This window comes from Amblyomma americanum, chromosome 4 (genome assembly GCF_052857255.1).
Source record: "Amblyomma americanum isolate KBUSLIRL-KWMA chromosome 4, ASM5285725v1, whole genome shotgun sequence".
NCBI lineage: Eukaryota > Metazoa > Arthropoda > Arachnida > Ixodida > Ixodidae > Amblyomma > Amblyomma americanum.
Genome location: NC_135500.1, coordinates 93,908,038 through 93,930,170, shown reverse-complemented (window position 1 = coordinate 93,930,170; position 22,133 = coordinate 93,908,038). Strand labels below are relative to the sequence as shown.

Sequence of the window (22,133 nt, the reverse complement as noted above, 5' to 3'; positions counted from 1 at the left end):
AGCATTGCAAACGGTATCGTTACCTGTAAAGTAGTCCTAAAATTGAGGGTCAATCAAATGTCCACTGTGCCGAACAGTGCTCGTGAACGACATAGAACAAGCACGGGTTCAAGAACGGAGCCCGAACATTTGAGCACAACTAGCTACCGTAATCAGTAAAAAACTAAGAATGAGAACATAGTTTATCCCTAGAAGAATGAGTACAGTTTTCTCCATCACGGGATTCACGATCTAGCCATGAATAAAGTTCTACGCACAGATGGGCGATGGACAGACAATCTGTTTGATTTTCGATTACTTATTGATTACACTTCCTAGCGGCACTCAGTGCTAGCGCTTTGTTGCTGACACCGTGTATTACAAGAGCCTAAAGCTGGGAACCATGTATGTCCCACCAACTAGCCTGCGCACGGCCTATAGTACTTGTCTCTATTTTCCTTTGTACACATCACTCTCGTGGTCAGCGCGAAGCTCGTCGCATGCTGCCACCACGAGCACAGAAAGCAGCGAGGCTCAGCACATCATCATTCGGCCTTGACAATTCCCTCCTGGCTTCCCGCCCCCTCGGCGCCTTCCGGCTTGGGGCAGTCATGGCCGGCTCCTTCGTCTCCGGCGCCTCCAGCCGGCGCGGCGGCTTCGGCGCCTGGGGCAGCGCCGGCGCCCCGCAGAACACGCCCACCACAGCCACAAGGACGGCGACAACTGCAGCGCCGATGCCTAAGGCGGAAATCCCGGAGCCGGCAGCCTCTTGGGCTACCGCAATATCGCTGTCCTCGCCTTTCTGCAATGTGGAGGCGAAGGAGCCGTTAGTACACCCCACGGAATTCATGTGTCTACCATGCATGATGAGTGCGCGAAGAGGTTATAAATATTTTGCAACCTAACTGGGAATGCCATGCATATTGAGGGACTAGAAAAAGTTCTAGAGGAGTTTAACTGTATCCATGTCTTGGTTCTTCAGTAAAAATGGTGAACCTAGAATAACTCACCCCGTCCACAATTATCCTATAAGGACTCGTCGGTTGCTTTTGGTTAGCGAAACACACTGGACAGCACTCGGTGGTTTGCTCGTTCTGGATTGCACGAGAGACATTTCCGGAGTATAATAATAAACGAGAGATTGCCGCTTTGAAAAAACGCTCCCCCCTGCAAGGAGTCACGCGAGGCCCGTTGAAATAATTGACTTGCAAGGGTTGTCGAACGGGTTATTTGGTAGTTCATACTTGGAAAGAAAAATACTGTTGGCCTAGCTCTTTTAGGCCAGAATAAACGTAGCGAGAGCGCAGCTACTTCTGGGTCGGAAGAGTTAATATATGAAACCCGTGCATTCACTAGATGCGCCTTTATTCCTGTCGAAACACTGAGCCGTCATGGCAGAGTGGTAGCGTCTCCTCCTCGAACGCATCGACACAGGTTTCTCTTTTATTCATCGAGTGTGCGGGGGTTTCAATGGCTCCCATAGATAGCGCCACCTTGGTTAGCAGTTAAGCGCGTAAGGGCAGCTCCGCGGCGAGGCGCGCGGTGTGAAGTCAAGCCAGATAACGCGGCGTCCGCCAGCTGCAGCCGCTGCTAGGCAACGGCTTTGCGCCTCCTCCTAAGGAGTGGCACAGTGACATCGCAAGTTCGTGGAAAATGTAGCTTTCGCTATAAAAACAGCACACCGTAACACAATTAAGGACAGATGAAGATGCGACAGTGGAACAGGAAGCAGCGTTGTGTCGTTTTATCTTCCTCTGTCCTTGTCTTAAGATGAGCTGTTTTTTATTCCCATTAGAAATAATTGAGCCGCGAATGTGGTAGAGACGCATTCTTGAAGTTTCCGTCACGCAGAGATGGCTTCCGGAGTCTAAAGGGCTGCTAACGCGAAGATGAAGCGAGAGACAGCCGGAGTATCGATTTTTACGCGACAGCGTATACAGCTTGTTAGGTCGAAAAGCCGTCGGCGTCGTAGCATTTATGCGCACCGCGCGTCGGAAATATTTGAATCCACGCACACTTAAAGAATTAAAAAACTAGGGTCTAGGCCGGGAATCGACCCAGAGCCTTTAGCATTCGAGGCAGGGAAACTTCCACTCCGCCACGACAGCTAAACGTTTAGAGATTAATAAAGGTGCGTCTACTGAATGGATGGGTTTCTTAGAAGCGTATCTTCGAGATCTGTACTGAGACGTAGATGAGTAATCAAGAGCACGTAAATTAAAGACGTCGCAATTAAGCGAGTACCATGCGTTTCCGAAAAAATTTGCTCCTTGCTTCTCGTGCAGTCGTAGCGCCATCGTGTGGCCCACACTGAAACCCCCCTTCGCGATGCACGGCGCTGGCGCGGCAGATGGCGCGGACGTAGACGCCCTTTGTGCGTCGTAGTAGTGTCATTCGCTTCTTAACAAGTGTGATGGAACCAGAGCCGTCTACAAGTACTAGTGTTGAGCCGCGTCTGTGTTGTTTTCAGACGCCTCCTAGAGACTCCGAGCGATTTGTCCAACGGGCAAGGCGATGGCGTTCCGTGAACTTCTTGGCAGTGCTGCAACATGCTGTCGCGTTCCACTCTTACAGGCGAAGCTCAAGCGTCCTCCAATATTTACTCATAACAATAATTGAATGGAGTTCTCCACAGGGTGTTTAAAGGTTTAAAAGTTACTCGTGGCCTACGAGAGACTAGCGTCGAGCTCCGGATCAGTTTCGACCACCACGGATCTTTAAATCTGAACTTCTCACACCACATGAGTGCCTTTTGCATTTCGTCGAAATGCGGCAGGATTAAATCCGGATGCCTATCAAGCTCGACAGCATGACCACACCATCGCGGTTTCGCAAGAAACGAGTTTTCTACGAGATGACTGCAACTGATTTTGAAGCGAAAGCTTCACTACGCCAACTCGTAACGATTTCGCGGTGCTTGCGGTTTTAACCTTCAAGTGAGCCAGAGGTCAAACGAAGACTAAGCCATGGTATAACTATGGTGTCCTAACACATGCTGCCACAGGCACCTCAAGGTCAAATTAAAGTCTAAGGTCACTGTTAAAGATCAAGGCCAAAGGTCAAACACAAAGTTAAGAGATATTAATGAGATTATGACGTCAATGGTAAGGCCAATGATCACGCCGAATGATTGTACATAACAGGCGATGCGTTCCGCCTGGGGCCAGAGGCGATGTGGACGAGGATGAGCATCGAGCCGTTGCGGCGCGCCGAGGAACACTCTCGTGCTGCACTCTAGCGTAGATATGCAGTGAAGCCTTCGTTTACACACTAGTTTCAACCAAGATAAACCATTGCTAATTTTTTTGCCTTCCTACATGTGTTGTAATTTTTTCAATTCTTGCTGGATTACATAAATGCTGCTCTAAGATGATTAACTCTCTCAATAGAATTTTTTTCTGTTTGAGAAATTAACACCAACGACGCCGAAACAGTGACCTGGAAATTGAGGTTTACGTGAGCGTACACTGGAGCTGTGTGATGTGAACAATTTTTAGACCATGCAAGCTGTTTCACATCGTTGTTTCAGTTGGTGGTTCACTTTCGGCTGAGAATATTGCGCTGAACAGTGCGGCACATATTACAATTAAAATGAGTACACGGAGCTAACCGCTAAACAACATAGAAGGCCTACAGCGCATGCGGTGCAAACCTTTTGGTACACAAATGACGAATACTGGTGATATACGACCACAAGTATGAAAGATATGTCCGCGAAACCATATAAGTCGCAGTATATTCTAATGAGCAGAGATATTAAAAGGAGGTACTTTATAAATCTCGAACCTTAACTTATATCTTATTATTTCCACCCTTGTATTGCAGTGCTGCCATACGCCAACTCGCCAGTCTTATGTGGCATATGGTCATCACTGTTGACATATAAGTTCTCTGATATTTTGCCCGGTGCGTAATAGTTATTTTTCATGGCCGGGGAAATAAGTAAACAATAAATATAGGCCACAATAGGCATCACATTTTTAGGTGCTGAACGTTTCATTACGAGGACATCGAGAAACTTATGCTATTTACAGCGGAGGCAGAAAGGCGGAGCAGTCCGTGGCCATGGGGACGATACCTCATGTGACGCAGCGATGGCGTCACAAGCATTAGTAGAAAGCACTGCTACGCGCATTGAATGCCTTAAGTATAGCGTTTGAAAATGATGAGTCCTTTCAGAAAAGGCCTGAAATGAGCTAGCGAAAGTATCAATTTTTTTTTTACTGAAGCATAGAGCTCTAATTCAAGCTTGTGAAAATATGCGACATCGAAATTGCTTTGTTGCCCGTAGCAATCATCTGTGCAGCCACGAATATGACGCTTTAAAATCGATATGCGCCAGAAGGAATATGTCGTATCACTTTTGGTGGAAGAGATCGGGAGCGAATGAAACTTCATTAGAAAATGGTGAAGTCTAAATATATTCAATGATTTCAATATTTCACACGAACATACTGAGATACCGGTGTTTCAGCGAAGCACAGCAGAAAATATAGAACTAGGTTTTCATGCCTAGTTTGTAAATTAATTTAATTTTTAATTTATAGAAGTGTTGGCTGGCATTCGTAATGAGAAGAACCACGTTAACTTCCTAAGTCTTTCGCGCCGTTCACAAATAAAAGAGTGCATCGCCAATTCACCCACCATGCTATCGCTTTTTATCCAATGCCCACATTCTTAATTTTTTTTAAATGGAAGGTATAGCTCATATCCACTGGTAAGCCGCATTTTCCTAAGCTCAAAAAATGTGTCCTCACCTGCATCACTGAGCGAGGGGTGCGCGCATTAGTGTTTTCACACCACTACATAAATCTTCTGTTCGTTTACAAACTGGCTTGACAGCTTAGCTTTCATTTTTTCTACCCAATGTGCCTCCATGTCCAATTTACAGTGATTAACGAGCCCTTCAGGGTCAGACACGTAATTAGACGAATGCAGATGTTTGTAAACAGGACAAGCTAGTAGCTGAGCAGGTTCTGAGTTCGGAATGAGAATCATTAATCTGGATTTCTCTTCCGAACCCCGAAATATTCAGATAAGTACTCCGCTAGCATTTAGGTTAAAATAGCATGTGCCAAAAGCAGCTAAAAATAGAAAAAAAAATACATGGCGCACTGTATATACGCGACGTGCCCAATTCTGCGCTGATGTAAGTCCATATCTTTAGTATAAAATGTCGCTTCTGCAGGAAAGCTACACTTAAAGTGAACTCCCACAGTACAGGTCCACACGGTGGAAAATATTATGCGCGCACAGCAGTTTTTAGAAGAACCACATTGTGTTAAGGGAAAGCCATTCTTGCAAGTAGGTAATCCGAAGCGAGAAAGCGTTTGTCACTTATATTTTTAAGCGAATAATTTTTGAACGTTTTATTCGTCGCAGTTAGTGAGCATGTTTAGACCGGAAACTAATGTGGCAATCGTATTCCTGTACACTGTCATTCAGGGCAACTCTGAATGGCACGCGTTTTTCGAGATAGTTATCCACCTCAAAACTTGCACCTAAATGCGAGTAATTTTTTGTGCAAAACGGTGGATGCTGGTTGAAGACTCCTCATTGGCGTGACGCATCGGTTGTTCATAGCATGTAGTCTATGAGTAGTGCATAGCATCAGGGGAAGCGTCACAGCTGTGTCAAACCAAGGATGAATTTGACACCACCCGTTACCGCGCTGCATACGCCATTATTCTCATTGAATTGTGTATTGGGAGTCAGATATCTCAGAACACGAATGGGCTAAGCAGAATCAACCAATTGCAGTTGTATATTAGCTGTGCGCCTTCTAAGCTCCCAGTATGGACATGTACGCTAACTTTAGGGAATAAAATTTTTACATTTAATATATTCATTAGGAAATTGACGACGGCAATCATCAACTTTGTGGCAGCCTGGTCCTATAAACTGGGTGTAACAAATTGCTTTTTCATGCTGCTGATATGCATTTTTAATATCTTGGTGATACACCTTTTCGATCAAGTGGGACATTTAAGATCACATGCTTAGTATAATGACAAGAACTAGTGAAAGCTTCTCGTCCAATGCGCAACATTTGCCGGGAGAGGCTGCGTAATGAACTGTTACAATGATTTAAAACTATTGTCCTTGCCATTCAGCCACCAATAAATCTAGACCCGTTTCGGCTGCCTCGAAATGCTGCTGTCAAGAACCATGACCTGACGTGAACCATGGCGATTCCATGACGCGACCTTGGTAGCAGCAGCCGAGAGCCATATGCTCAACGAGCCACCGCGGAAAAAGTGATTGCTTATCAACTTAAACGTTCCTATGCAGCGCTGCGAGCTTAACGAATCATCTATAGCACAGAACAACGGATTAACGTCGGTCACATAAGGTTCCTAAACAAAAACAGAAATTTACGTCCACGGGCGTATATTTTTGCCTCTCGCCTCCACTCAACTGTAAACGTACAGGCCAAAGTCTGGCTAAAATGCAAAATTAAAAAAAAATACAGGAAAGGGACAGTGACTGTCTCACTTTCGGAGGTCACGACAAATGATTGCTTGAAACGCGGGCCAACTGTCTCACTTCTCGGTGGACACCTCAACCGCGCTGTGAGGGAGCGAGGAAGGTGGGAGTGCAAGGGGGGGAGGGAGAGGTGCCACAGTAAACGGCTCCGGGAGAAATTCTACGACCTGGTTATGTTGAACATGCACCTACATCGCAAAGCAGACGGGCGCCTTTGCGTTTGGCCTCCATGGAAACGCGGCTGCCGAGGAGAGGTTCAATCCCGGGTACTCCGGCTCAGTTGCCCCCGGGGTGGATGGAATGAAAGAGGGAGTGAAAGAAGGGAGAGCTGAGGAGGCCGGATACGGGAGAACTGCGGATTGATTTTCATCCCCTGAGGTTCTTCTACTTGCAGTCTAGAAAAGCTGAAGCAATGGTGGCGTCTGGAAAGGGGAGCGACAGAGAAAGAATGTCTATAGTGGCGGCTGCTAACGAAACCGCAGCATACTTAATGGGTGCCTTGGAGGGCAAAGCATTCGAATGTCGGTGGGATACTTACGCAAAGTTGGATCGCTTCATCGCACTGTCTGCCGTTTGCGCACTGTGTGCAGGGGTCGCCTTTCATGTAAACAGGCTGATCCTTCTCCCGACCCCTGCAAAGAACACAGACCGTAACGGGTTAAGCATGAGTGCTGGCGCTGGGGTTGGTGGGGATAACTAGTCACCGACATTTGTGCCAGCCTGTGTAAATATAAGACTTATAATCTCGGAGACCCATCTCCCCAATTTCTATTCTATTCTTGCCGTCGACATAGGACTCGAAAGTTAAAGTAGAAGGCACGCAAATCGGAATTGCTAAACCCTCTCTTACTGCCCTCGGATTAGCCGCGCTTTTTTGAAGACGTGGCCGCACTACATTCAAGAAACGCCACAATTTCTGCCGGAGTTCGCGCCGCTTCCGATTCCCTGTTTTTTTCTGTTCATTTATGTTGTCACCTTCAGTTGAGCGCCAATTGTCCTTTCTGCACTGCACACATAACGTCCATATTCACCCCCTCTTCTCAAGATGACCAAAACATTCATCACGTTTCTTCCGCAGCCCCTCAGACTAAGTTTGTTCTCTCAGTTAAAGTTACAGGTATCGTCCACTATCGGCCAAGGTTGTGGCCCTTCGTCTGCATCAGGGACGAGAAGAAGGGCAAGCGATGAGCTCGGTTTTTAATCTACTGCAATGGCAGAAGACAAGCACTTGCGGGGTGGGCAGAAAGTTGGGTGCACGGATTTGATTAAGAATGTTTCGTGAATAAGGTATCCGTGGCTGGCACTGGTCAGGGTTAATTGGAAAGATATGGGAAAAGCCTTTGTCCTTCATTGGGCGTAGTCAGGCTATGACGATAATGACAGCTACTGAGATGAACTGATACCGTGGTCAGGAAGAGTTTAGCAGGGTTGAATACGTACTACGGATTTCAATACAGCGCTTTTAATCTATATAACTGAGAGCAATGTGTGGGGACAGCACGAAATGAGCCATATTATTCGGATCTATTTCAACTGATGCAAGGTAAGCATGATGACGGTGTCATATAAATGTGTTTTTATGCATGGTTAAGTTGCCCTTAGAATTTACCGTTAGAGGCACCTTACTGTCATAGTTACCTTACGTGGTCCTCGCTCTTTCACGAAAGGGAGCCAGTAGTTGGTTAGCGGCGCAAGATTTTAAGCCATGAAATTGTGCTGTACAGAAAACTGTGTTCAATAGTATTTTTTACAATGGAGTCTAATACGAATAGTGCAGTCGAAACCCGAATCGAGAACGAATGGGACAACCAAACAATCAAATTGATCATGAATCGAACATTTGTGATGATTTGTTACCTTTGAAAATAATCGTACATAAGGAATACACATGATTCACAGCGAAGCGCTAGCCAGATCGTTTAAAGTTTTAGACGGCTTTCGACACCTCTAGCTGCAGAAAGATGCAACACTGATCTCAACCAAGGGGCGCGCAACGCAGAGTCTGTATACTGGCATGAAGCTTCGAAATGCTTGTTTTTTTTTACGCTCAAGGCCATGGGCACACTTTTTTATGACTTCGCTTGTCACGAGAGATGCTACCACTTTATCTGGAATGTTTGCAGCCGCACGCAGTTGGTTTTACATTGGTCGACATTGTTCTAGGCAGTTATAGCGCATTATCCCGCAGGTTCTTTGCCAACATTAAAGGGAAAGCGGCGGGGAATCTGTACTTCGACGACTGCCGAGAACGGTTATTGCTGCTGCCGCCGCCACTGACTCATTCTTTTTTTTTTATGGGGGCGGGGGGGGGGGGGGGGGGCGTAAGCCGTCATCAGTAGAGAGTTTCTTCAGGAAGCCTTTAGGTGCCTTCCTGACTGGTGTTCTGTCGTCACCACTACATAGCAACATTTTAACTCTCTTACCGTCATGGCATAGGCACAGGGAAATCACCCTTTGCTACAGATGACAAAAATTGACATACGATTAGGATAGCTGGTAATGCGAAATTTGAGCGCTGCTCTTAAGACGCCACCTGCCACCGCTGGCAGGTGGCGTGCTAGACTGCTAGCCACCGTCCTAGATGTTTCCATGGCAGCCAACTTCCGCGGATCTTGTCATTTCAGGTGACGCTGGCTATTATCTGCCAATACGCCACCTGTCATGTCCTCTGAAATTGACGACGACACGGAATGAATGAATGTGCTCCTAAGGGCTGTGCTCTAAAAACTGGCGCCAAGTCTGAATTGATGAGAGGAATGAGAGTTTGATCCATGGCCTCCGATGTCGGGCATGAAGGCAGCGTTTAAACCCCGCCAGGCTCTCTCGCCCCAGTATTGAACGCCTATGCATGAGCATTACGAATAATTCTTCACGAATCGACCAATTCGCGGCATTGAAGGCCGCCGTGGTGGCTGATCGGTTATGGAGCTCGGCTGCTGGCCCGAAAGACGCGGGTTCGATCCCGACCGCGGCGATCGAATTTCGATGTACGCGAAATTCTAGAGGCCCGTGTACAGTGCGATGTCCGTGCACATTAAAGAGCCCCAGGTGGTCGAAATTTTCGGAGCCCTTCACTACGGCGTCCCTCATAGCCCGAGTCGCTTTGGGACGTTAAACCCCCATAAACCAAACCAAACCAGTTCGCGGCATTGGGCCCACCTGCCAACACAAGTCACAGCAGCCCGCTATGCACCATCGGAGGAGGCCCTGTATATGAAACAGTCGTCAAAAACTTACATAGGGCAGTTAAGACTACTTATGTGAAGAGGAAAGCATTCACTTTTTATCTACCCAAAAATCCACTGCAATTTACGTTTAATAAAACGTAATACAGATTTTCACAAGATATCCAGTCTTAACACACCGCAATCACCATAATTTACCTTCATTCCACCACAGTCTGCCAGAATTCACCGAACTGCAAATGAATCCAAAAAGATCTGTTTTGAATAGAACCCAATGAAACTTAATCCGAAACAAACCACACTTAATTGAACGCCATCTGCCAGAATCTAGCTGCAACCTTCCATAATCATTCGTAATCCAACTTAATCCACCGTACTTCAATGTAAATAAATGTAATGCACTCTAACTCCATCAAATTCTTTCTTAATCAAAGTTAGTTCAACGTAATGCGCCACAATACACAGTAATCGAACTTAATACTCCATAATACACACATTCCACCTCAGTCCACTAGGATCCAGCCGTGTGTTATTTTCGAAAACGAAGTGTTATTTTCGAAAACGCATGACATGAAGGCCATATAAACTGTCCTGTTGTGATGGCCGTGACGGCCATAGACTGTAATGTAATTATATCTGTCGGAGAGAGAAGAAAGTAACGAAGCTAGCTGAGGAAAAGAAGGAAATGAGGGGGTGCCAGCACCTCGATGTAAACATGGGGGTAATTCTGCGGGGTATTTGAAGATTATTGTTACACCACCCGTTTTCTCCAAAAGCAAAGGAAAAAGAGAACCATACGCGCATGAAAACTTCAAGTGCGCACATATCCCTCTTTAATATCACAACACTAGCAATATTGCAGCTTAGCGTGTATTTGTAGACATGTACTGTCTGCGTCACCCTAGTCCCTGCATCACAGTATTTAGCTTTGAGCTTTGAGGCAATGGTTGTGCGGAAGTGCAGCCACACAGACCTGCCAACAAGGCTGGCGCGAGCACTTTGCCTGAACGACAAGAGCGGATTTCTAATCTCAGTTCTTGCTGCATGGTACGCACTGCTCAAGCGCTCTACACAGGGGGGATGCTTACTGTACTGTTCCTCTACCGTTCTAAACTCACCCGGGGTGGTAGTCGCACACGAGGAGTTCCTTCGCGCCGCCGGCGGGTTGCACCTTGCTCGTGAATTGTATGTACGAGCAGCCAACGCGAAGAGTCGTTGCCCAGATGAGCTGCAATGATGGAGTGCAGAGTCAATAGGGGCACTTAAGAGGACCACTAACGGTGACTTGAGAGATGCGAAAAAGAAGTACTAAGCGATGCTATACGCCTCGATTGCTTAACTGCTTGGAATCATTGAATCCGCGTTGCCCTGAGTAGAGAGGCGAGGACGCTTGTCTACGCCTCTTAGCAGGAATAAGATTGTATGGGAATAACAAGGGAGTGAGCTGTACTCTAGTGTACTCCCTTTTGGGGGAAGATTTCAATCACTCAATACATGATAATTAAAGTTAAGAATTTAGGGATTTTTTTTTAATACAAAGAGCAGTGCAGAAAAGTGTTTTGTACATGGGATGCGCGGCCAGGCGTACGCAAACTGTGAGGGTAATTGTCATCATATCAGTAATGAACTAAATGCAATTATTAACTATGAAGAAAGATTCAGTTCTTAGCCTGCGCTGTGTTGCCTTCCTTGGTCTGTCATCTTTCGTGCTGTTACAGTATGGCAGATTGCATCATGCCGGCCAATAACTTAATTCCCTCTCCTCACTATTTTGTTTTTCACTCCATTCCACTGTGAATATCTTACCAAGATGTGTACAGAACATTTTGAACACTGTCATTTTAAATTCTTCGTTGATGTGAAATTTGGTTTAAGTCCACGGTACTACTATATTCAATTAATGGGTCATTGGAAACACTAAGTCATCTAAGTCACTAAGGCAATTATTGACAAAGTATTTCATTCTTTTTCCCTGTACGATTTGCATCGCGTTAGTTCTCAGTTAGCACAACTTTTTTCTCTAGAGGGGTGGGGAAGGAATTTCTTTTTGGAAACTAAGATATACCAATAGCCTCTCTTTACCCAAGAAGATGACGATGGGGAAAGTTTTTCCCTCCTGGATTTCAGCTTTTTGCATGAAGGACAAGACAGGCCCATTGGTTCCTATGCTACAAGAAGAATTGTTGATGCTGGGTACCAAGAGATGCTAAAGAACACATTGTAAGCGTGATGGCGTCTTTCGTTAGCCTTTCAGTATTTTTATATATATGTTCTATTACTAATTTATTTTACTGGGAATCATATTTTGCAGGTACCCTTCGAAAAAGTTGTTCCAGAAAATAGGATGTTCACTTGTGCAGCGCTAACCACACCTAGCTGATACATACGGTAGTGGGCATGTGAGTATTTTGCGGTGCAACTTTTAGATGATTTTGTTCTAATGCGATACAAACTGATGGCAGGGCAGCCTTCTTCCGTTTCAAGTACAAGTAGACATCTAATTGCCAGAAATGTTGTTCTGTAAATTCTGTAATTCTGTAAACAACGCCCGCAGCGCATTTCTCACACGGGTGTGCATTCTTTGTTTGGCATTGTGTTTTCTCTCTATTTGCCAGGTTTGATTAGGTGACAGTGATGTGGGGGATTTTGGGGAGCAGAAAAAAAAACACAGGATTTAAGTACTAAGGTTGTGAACAGTAACTCTCAGCGACTCTGCTTAGCCAAAGAAGGAAAGCATGCTGGTTTATTTTTTTAATCTGTCAAAGCTTTTTTGCCCTGTGTATGGTCATACAGGGCAGGAAAGCTTTGATAGATAGATTCAAAAGGTAAGCCAGGCAGGCGTTCCTTTGTTTAAGCTCAGCCGCTGAGGGGTTACTAAAAAAGGTTGATGCTCACTCCCACAGAGTTGCTCATGATCTGAAGCCTGTTGCTATCAATTGGTACAAAGTTCATATGGTCTTTTCTGCTCCCTGAAAACTCTCTTAGTCAAATGTTCAGGGGAATCGCCCAAGGTGGAGTAGAATTGTAATATGTGAGTAATTACACATTGACATTCATCCGAGGGCAGCCATACGGCTACAAAGGATACAGCTTTCTCAGAAACTTCGTAGTTAGAGAAATATTCGTCCTGCTCGAGGAAAGCTGTTTAGCGTTCCTTTGTAGCCGTATGACGGCGCTCGGGTGGATGTCAATGAGTAATTACTCCCTAATTGAAAAATCCCTTATCCCTGCACCCGCCACATGATTGAATCTCTTAGTACAGAGAAAATAGAATGTCAAATGAAGCATGCAAACCCTTTTGCGACGTGTATTGCAAGGTTCATTTATAGAATTGTGTTGTTGTGTGGGAAAGTGTATATCGGCCAGTTGGACTGAAGTGTCAGTGACTGCGCCTAAGAGGAAATATCGTTGAAAATAGTACAGATTCACATTTGCCACGCCAATGTCAAGACTGAGGGAAGTAAGAACAGAAAATAAGTGAAGCAAGGCCTCAAGATGTTACTACTGTAAGAGGAAGTAAAGAAGCCAAACACCGGCACGTGATCTGATAGAGCCGCACTATATCAGAAAAAGCGGGGGATCCTCTGTTGGCACTCCATTATTGATTATACACAAAATTGAAAATTAGTTGTTCAGTATGTTTCAAGAAATTCATGATTGACGTGTACTTTCCCTAGCATTACACATGTTCTGCCACGTGCCTATATACTTGTTTATCTTCCTCTCCCATCACTCCATCCTCGCCTCAAACTTATTTAATCAGCCACTTCTGGAATCTATAAAGAGTTGCAAGTAGCATATGTCCTGTCGCGCCTCCTTCTGTGTGCTCTCCTTTTTTTCCGCTTGATCTTGAGTGATTTAAACACATCTTACATGTCACCATCGTTCAATTGTTGAAACAAAAATGGCATAAAAATAGAAACTAAATTACTAATTATTCAGCAGTTGCAGGGTGATCCATGCATACTAATGGTGGTCTTCAAAGACCGCGTGGCGACACCTTTGAACAATGAACAAACAGTACAAAGATTCGCGGCATTACTCCCCTCTCAAAGAAGCGTCGACTCGGTGCTTTAAAACAGATAAGGTGACTAGAATCAAATAAAAACCGAGACTGTAAACACAGTGTCCTTTAGCGCGTATAATAGGGCCTTAGACGGACGACATGGATAACTTCTGGTCGTACGCGGCATCACCGGTATCCAGTCATTTCCTCAGGGAAGACTTGATAGTCCATTTCACCCCGCAGACGAAGAACCTTGTACGAGCTGAAATAGCGGCGCAAAAATTTTCATTCAATCCGCGGCTGCGAGTGGGCGTCCGAACCCAGACTCGGTCTGCTGGCTCGTATTCCGGGTTGCGTCTTCGTAGGTTTTAGCGTCTGGCATCGGTCCGCTGCTGGTCTTTGATCCGTAATTAGGCATGTCTTACGTGCTTTCTCTGTGCGCTGAAGATAGGCGGCCATGTCGATGCTATTTTCTTCGGTACGTTAGGCAGCATGGCGTCCAGTGTGGTCGTTGCCTCCCTGCTATAGACGAGCCTGCACTCCTGCACTTCGGTGTCTCCTGCACTGCGGTATTGTAGCCAGGATGACGTCCCAGGTCTTGTGTTCGGTATCGACATATATGGCGAGCATGTCAGCGATGGTTTTGTTCAGACGTTCCATTAGTTGTTGGTCTGCGGATGGTATACGCAGTTGTCCTCCGGTGGCTTTTTTTGGCTGTAACCCAGGATAGCTTGCGTCATTTCTGCCGTGAGCGTTCTTCCTGTGTCCGTGATGAGCACATCGGGGGGCGCCGTGTTGCGGAAAGGTTGTCTCCACGAAAAATTTGGCGACTTCTGCTGTTGTTCTTTTCGGTAGGGCTTTTGCCTCAGCATAGCGGGTCCGTTGGTCTGTGGATGGTATGCTGTTGCCCTCCGGTGGCTTGTTTGTCTGTAGCCCAGGACAGCTTGCGTCAGTTCCGCCATGAACGCTGTTCCTCTGTTCGAGATGAGCACATGGGCGGCGCCGTGTCTCGGAAGATTGTCTTCGCGAAACATTTGGCGATTTCTGCTGCTGTTACTTTCGGTAGTGCCTTTGCCTCAGCATATGATCCACTTATTTACAGAGGTTGACTTCGGGAAAAGAGGAAGCAGGTCCATGCCGATCTGTTCAAAGGCCCTTCAGAAAAGGGTTCAGACATACTGGTGGTCAACGAGAGGGGTCTTTCGTCGCTGACCATCTTGTCAGGTTTTCACATAATGTGCGACATCGGCAGACAGTCGGGGCCAGTAAAACTTGTCATGGATGAGGGGGAGGGTGCGAGAAAACCTGAGATGCCCGGCCATCGGGTCGCCGTCTGAGACCTGTAGAATGTCTTTGCAGAGACTTGCAGGAGCAACAAAGAGGTAGGGTGTTCTGTTTGCTGCAAAGTTGTGCACGAGGGCGTCATTCTGTAATCGGAAGGAAGACAGTCCTCGGTTGAACGAGGCGGCGGTGGGGGGGGGGGGGGGGGACCTTGCCTTTCAATTACTGGACGAGGCGTTTTAGGTCGGGGTCCAGGCGTTGCTGCTGTACAAAAGAAATGAAGCTGATAGGTCCCAGGGAGGCGTCCTCATCGTCGGTCGCTGGTGGTGCATCTACGGGGGCTCTTGACAGCCAGCCGGCGTCAGAGTGTTTGTTTCCAACATGTAAGCGGCGGTGACATCCAACTCCTGGAGGCTCAGGTTCCATCGAACAAGGCAGCCGGAAGGGTCCTTCAAAGCTGAAAGCCAGCACAGTGTGCGGCGACAGCTGACCACCTTGAACGGTCGTCCGTACAGGTAGGGGCGGAATTTCGACGCAGCCAAGATGCCGTACAGATATGGGCGGAATTTCGACGCAGCCAAGATGATGGCAAGGCACTCCTCCTCATTTGCCAAATCGGCCTTGGATAGGGAACGGCCAGCGTATGCGATTAGTTTCGTCGGTCCTTTTGTTTTCTGAACGAGGACGGCGCCTAAGCCCACTCCGCTTGCGTTTGTATGAACTTGAATCTCAGCGTTTTCGTCAATGTGCGCAAAGTTAGGTGGGAACTGCAAACAACGCTGAAGTTCCTTGAAGGCTCCTGCTTGCGGCGCTATCCACTTAAGTGGCATGTCTGCCTTTTTTAGTCTGGCCAGAGGCTCAGCGATGCGCGAAAATTTCTTGATAAATCGCCGGTGATACGCGCAAAGTCCGAGGAATCTGCTCATAGGTTTCTTTTTGGTCGGCGGTGGAAACAGTGCCATAGCAGCTGTTTTCTGCGGGAATGGGCGTACTCCCTGCTTCCTAAAGAAGTGCCTTAGAAACAGCAGCTTTTCATTGGCAAAGTGGCACTTCTCTGCTTTCAAGATTAGACCGGACGACTTGACGGCCTATAGTACTGTTCGAAGCCTATATAGGTGCTCATCAAAGTTTGGGGCGACGACAACGACGTCGTCTATATATACCAGACAAATTTGCCACTTCAGGTCTGCCAGCACGATATCCAATACTGTCTGAAATATGCTGGTGCGGTATAGAGGCCCAATGGCATCACCTTGAACTGGAAAAGGCCATCCGGAGTAATGAATGCGGTCTTCACGCGATCTCTTTCATCGACCTCAATTTGCCAGTAGCCGCTCATGAGATCCAATGATGAGAAATACTCGGTGTTGCAAAGCCGGTCCAGAGTGCCTCGATGCAAGGGAGGAGACGTCCTCCTTCGTTGTGTTGTCCAATCGGAGGTAATCGATGGAGAACCGAAGTGCGCCGTCTTTCTCACTAGAACAACCGGTGCCGCCCAGTCCATCTTCGATGGCTGATTGACATCGTCTCGAAGAATATCTTCCGCTTGGTCCCGGATGGCTTGGCGATCTTACGGTGCCACACGCTAGGGGCTTTGGCGGAGAAGTATGGCGTGTTGGTTTGTCGCACCTTCGGCGATGAAAAGGAGCACTCGCTGTAGCTTCGATGCAGAATGCGGATCTTGAGATTTTGGTGCGGAGCAGGGTTGCGTTTATTTGGAAGACGTTCTTGTGGTCTTCCTTCAGTAAATCTTCTTGGACTAGATCGGAGAGGGCGAAGGCGTCGCAAACGCCGGACAGTTCGTCGAAGAAAGCAATCGTCGTTCCTTTGTTAACGTGCGGGTATTATTCGCATAAGTTCGTCAGCAGCACTTCTGCTTGGCTATTGCGGAAATGTACAATGACTCCTGCGATACGGATTCTTTGCACGAGAAGCAACCACGTGTTCCCCTCGATGATAGTTTCCATGTTCTTGGCATACGTAGCAACTACGGTGACCATGACGCTTGATCGAGGTGGGACGCTCACTTCTTCATGACACCCAAGGCAACATGCTGCTCCATGGTTGTCACAGAAAGGATGTCTTCGTCCGTCGAAAGCGTGATGAGCTTGGATCGAAAGTCAATTATCGCCTGATGTTCATATAGAAAATTGATGGCCAGTATGATGTCGCGGGAAGATTGCTGTAAAACTACAAAGGTCGCAGGATAGGTATGCCCTTTTACAGTCACACAATGTGCATTGTTCTGATGGCGTAATCAGCGGGCCCATTGTGTTGATAATTTATAGGCCATACCTAGCGGTTGTGAATTTCCTCATCTGCGCAGTGAATGTCACGTCACCGAATCGCCGGCTCCTGGGTCGATTAGAGCCGTAGCTTTCCGGCCGGCGATAACCCGCCTCTTGCGTTGCACGTCGTTCTTGGCGTCGGGTCACGGCTTCATCTGGCAGGTCAATAATGAGTAGGGCGTGCCATCGGGGCTCCTTTGTCGCGGCGCAGTTTTGTAGGTGGTTCGCGTCATGGTCGAGATTGTCACTGTATCAGGGCTTCAGGGCCGGCGTCATCATGCGGCGCCGTCATTGGAGAATCTTCGACGTTTCGATCGTCAGCAACCTCACCACTAGAGTTTGCTGTCTTTATTTCTGCTACAAGGGCTGGGAGACCATCGTACCGCGGCTCCGTAGCTACTGCGTGGCGACGCAAAAAAGCGAGGCTGACGGTGTGGGAGCGCGCAAAACGGTTCGGCGCATACTCCTCTCGACGCAGGTACTCGTCTATTTCTTGCGGACGTTGGCCGAAGCGTGTTCGTGGTGCGCCAATGGCAAAGCTACAAAGTCTGATACGTCGGTATCGGTTGTGACGAAGAATATGGCCAGCTTCATCGCAATCGAAGCACAGCGGGCGGTTGTCGGAAGTCCTCCAGGCGTCGCATTTCCTGGGGCTTGAGCGTCATTCGTTGGGTGGGTGGAAGGGACAGGGGGGCGGCGTTAATTAAGGAACAACTGCTGCACGTCGAAGAGAGGTAGACTTAGGATGTGTCGCTGGGGCTGAGGTTTGCGTGCTGCAGCAGCGTAGGTCAAGGCTGGAGCTTCAGCTGGAGGCGTCGACGACAGGGAGTCAAGCGCATTCCTGCACTTCTTCGCTGACGATTTTCACAAGGGTCGCTACTTGAGGCTGATTGGAAGTTGCAAGATGGTAACAAGTGATGCACCAAGCAATCTAGAGGGTTGTTGAGGTCGCTTAGAGCTGTCGAGGGAAATAGATAGCGGGCTCATGCTTCCACGGTTTCCTCAACTGTGGCTGCTTCGCTAGTGAATTCATCGACGGTCTTCGGTGGATTGTGAGTCAGATCACCGACAACCGCCTCTTTAGCGCCACCTGTCACAATATCCACCTTCTCTTCCGCAATATCAGGATCTACACGTCGAAAAACGCGATTCATGTCTCCTACGTATGCGGTTCCTGTTTCATTAGAGGGCTGGATTTGTGACTGTAGGAGCAGCTGAGCTCTATATTTAATGAAGATGCTTGTGAATGCCTTCAGGAAACTCTCGATTGAATGATTCCCACGTCGCTAGTGAAGCTTTGTGCTTTTCGCACCGAAATCAGGTTCGCTCTTCCAGGGTGAAGTATACATGGCTCACTTTAGTCTGCATCCCATCTGTTGAATGCAGTGACACGGTCGAACCGTTTCAGTCACTGTTCAGGATTCTCGCTCTGTGAACCGTTGAACGTGGGCGGCGGTCGGGGCTCGTATTAGTCTCTATTCAACTAAATGCCTCTGGAGACGACGGCTGCTTCGAGCTTGGGGCGGCTTCTCCGGCATTCTCGTGATCTTCTTCTTTGAGACGGCTCGGTTTGCTTTGGCGGCTCCCAGGAGATGAAGGTCGCAGATATACCCGTTAGCACCTCCACCAGATGTCACGTAATGGTGACGGCAGTCCAAGCAGTAAGGGAAGCAGCGAGAAGTGAATACAAAAGAAAACTGCTTATTGGGATGACCTGCGCCCACCCAGGATAATGACTCGGTGGCGGAAGTAACAGGTGTACTTGGAGGTCATAGAACATGATCCTCGCCGCTCCCGGCCGTGATCAATTTAAGGCTGATTACGAACTTTCCAGATACGGCGTGCAAAGTTACAAAAGTCAAGAACAACTTAGAGTCGACTCCGCCTGGATGCGATTAATCGAGATTAATCTGGTCGCGCTTGCATCACAAACACAAAGCGATAGAGGCGCCTGGCGACACCTATGAATATTGAACAAACAAGCAGTGCAGATTCACAGCAATACGTTAGAAATACATTTTTAGTACAGCATTTCTTTGCTAAGGGTTGGTGTGTCATGATAACTGGTAAAAATATAGATTTAAAAATTGTTGTTTTCACATTTAAAGCATGCAATTAGGCAAGTTCTCTCCGTAATTTTTTCACACTGTATGATGATTGCGGAAAACATCAGAATTTTAATTCACTTATATCAAGAGTGGTTAGTGCTTGTAATTACATATTTTCAACTGTTCAACTGAGAAAAAACACAACAAAAATAAAGGTCAATAGCTCTTGAGTTCGTGAAAGAAAAAGAACTAGATCTTCTGTGTATTTCAATGCCAGTGAGTTTTATGCATATGTTCCGCTTTTGGAGCCATCCACTACGGCACCTTTTTCTTTTTTTCCAATTTCGGTCTTCTTCCCTTCTCTTAGGGCGCGGTTACGGTGTCCGCCGAGAAGAGATAGAGTAACCGCCCTTTCATTTCCCGTTAAACATTATTTTAGTGCCAAAGAACTCATACGCTCATTGGAACCAGAGGAACACGACAGAGTGCAGTGCTGTCTCCTCTCCTATTCAACCTAGCTATGAAGCCCCTGCCGGCCCAATTGGGTGCTGTCGGTGGTGTGAAGCATGCGCTGCATGCTGACGACATCACCCTGTGGGGTACGCAGGGCTCCCTTGGAGACACTAAAGCCAACCTGTAGCAAACGGCGACCATAGTGCACCGTTATGCTCGCCGCTGCGGCCTTCAATGCTCCACTCAAAAATATGAATTTGTACACATTCGCCTTTACCAAAGTGTACGGCCAAAATTGAGCTCTCTTTAGAGACAGGACCAATTCCTAAACACACAGAAGTCTGGGTAGTGGGGCTTTTTATTCCCCAACACAGACCGATGGACACTACCTTGGCCAAGCTCTGTAAGATGGAGGACTAGGGGGCCGCATGGTTCGCCATGTTTCCAAGAAACGAAGGGGAGTTGCGGTGCAAAGATGATTTGCAGCTAGCGCATGCATTTGTGACCAATCAAATCTTGTATTCTCCACAAAATTCTTAACAGACCCGTCGATCAGCCCGTGACCACCTCCATCCCGCGTCTCCCGGGCCTTGGCATGGTGGACATGTTCCGGTAGCTCCCAGAGGCTCACTTAATCACACAATACACACGCTTCTCTAAGACACTGCCGGGCCGCTGCCTCCTTGCCCGACTACACATCCAACACACCACCCTTAAGGAAGATTGAGTACGGCTCTCTTTGGAGTGGAGCAGCGCCCTCCCCGTATGTCTTCTTCTAGCAACGTCACACGTGAAGAACATAATAGCTGGAGCCTGGCACGGCCGAAAGCCCTGGGCCACAGTTATGGGTAAAATCCGGCACTTATCACGCGGATGCCTCCGACACCGATCACAGGGGATGGTGCACAGCCGCAGTCGTACACCAGTCAAAAACTGTTAACGGGCTCGCGTTTTGCGCCCGCGACATAACTCATGCAGAGGAGGTCGACATCTCACTGGCTGCTACTCTCTCTGATTCTAAAACAATTATCTCCGACTCGTGAGGGGTCTGTCGGAACGCCGAGCAAGCGTGGACACCATAATTAGTCTGCTGACTACAAAATTGCAGCTACACCGGGGACCCCGCTTACCGGAACATAACATGGCTCCTGCACATATGGATCTCGAGGGTAATTAGTCAGCCGACGCCGCCGCCTGCGTGCTTTCTTTTCGGGCTTCTTTTCTTGACCCCCTAGATCAAGATATAAAATTGAAACGCGCGTGTTATAAATACATTTTCTTTCATTATCAATCTTGCAATAGTCTTTACCCTGGCCCGAATAAAGGTCTAAGACGGAGGCGCGGCTTCTACTCCGTCTCTGTAACAATACTCTGTGGTTCCCGGCAGCAAAAAACATTTGGTCCTTCCTGCACGGGCACTTGTCCGCACTGCGCGGAAAAGCCTTTGGACATCTATCACATGGTGTGGGCCAGCCCATCCAGTCCAGCTATTCCACCTCACCTCAGCCCTACTCGGGGGAGTAGGGCTCCTGCTCTGCGATCCTGCTCTGCTGCTAAGACCTGCAGGCTCAAAAAGCCTTGGTCGAGCGCACCGGGCAGACGCCGACGCCATTGAGGTTCCTTACTTGGGACCCAACGTAGTGAGGGCAATAAAAGTTTTTCTCTACCACCACCAACACCAACCAAGAATCTTGTCATCTTTCGATCTAGTGCCATCGCCTAGGGACATCGGCGTCACGCTTAATTAAAACCGAAATCAATATCCATGACTCGGAGTCGAACTTGCGGCAGCATGAACAGACCGGCTTTGCAGGGCGCTTCGCGAGAGAACCAGGCTATCGCCGCAGCCAAAGACGCCTGGTGTTCAACTGCAACATACTCCCGAGCTGTGCATTGCACATATTCGTCTTCTTCCACTAATACTGCTATGAAACTAATATTCGTGCCTTCAGCTATTTCGCGGTAGTGATAGATGTGCCCTGCCTGGGTTGGCGTTGATAACGTTGTGCTCACGACGCTGTAAAACATTCGCCGTCACTGACAACGTTGCTGCAGAAACGCGGCACGGGTGCATAAGCCGCCGCATGAAGTCGGGAGAGAAGTCTGGGGGCCATGTGATCTGTAAACGAAGTCTATAGTTCCATTACTAGCTGTCGGTTGGAGATCACAGTTGTGGATGTGAAAGTCAGAAATCGCATATTTCGCGTCTGCAAATGCGGACTTAAGCCGGCAGCTAATAGAGCTATCGGCTTAGTTTATGGATCACGTGGTCCACAGATTCTTGTCCCTTACTGTACTTTAGAGAAGTTAACATTGACGATGAAAATTTACAGTCGTTCAAGATCTCCTTGGGTCAGTGGAATCTTTGTCGCGCTTCAGGCGCTTGGTCTTTCCTCAACCAAGTTAA

General features: G+C 47.6%; 1 protein-coding gene across 1 annotated transcript in view; it reads right to left on the bottom strand.

Moving 5' to 3' along the window:
• Positions 1-316: 316 nt before the first annotated feature.
• LOC144130255 (scoloptoxin SSD976-like) overlaps positions 317-22,133 on the bottom strand; it is a 59,879-nt gene continuing 38,062 nt past the window's right edge. The window contains exons 4-6 of the mRNA XM_077664219.1: positions 10,769-10,878; positions 7,004-7,097; positions 317-781 (exon numbers count right to left, since the gene is read on the bottom strand). Coding sequence (XP_077520345.1) covers positions 461-781; positions 7,004-7,097; positions 10,769-10,878 — 525 coding nt within the window. The 3' untranslated portion in view covers positions 317-460. The remainder of the gene's footprint in view (positions 782-7,003; positions 7,098-10,768; positions 10,879-22,133) is intronic.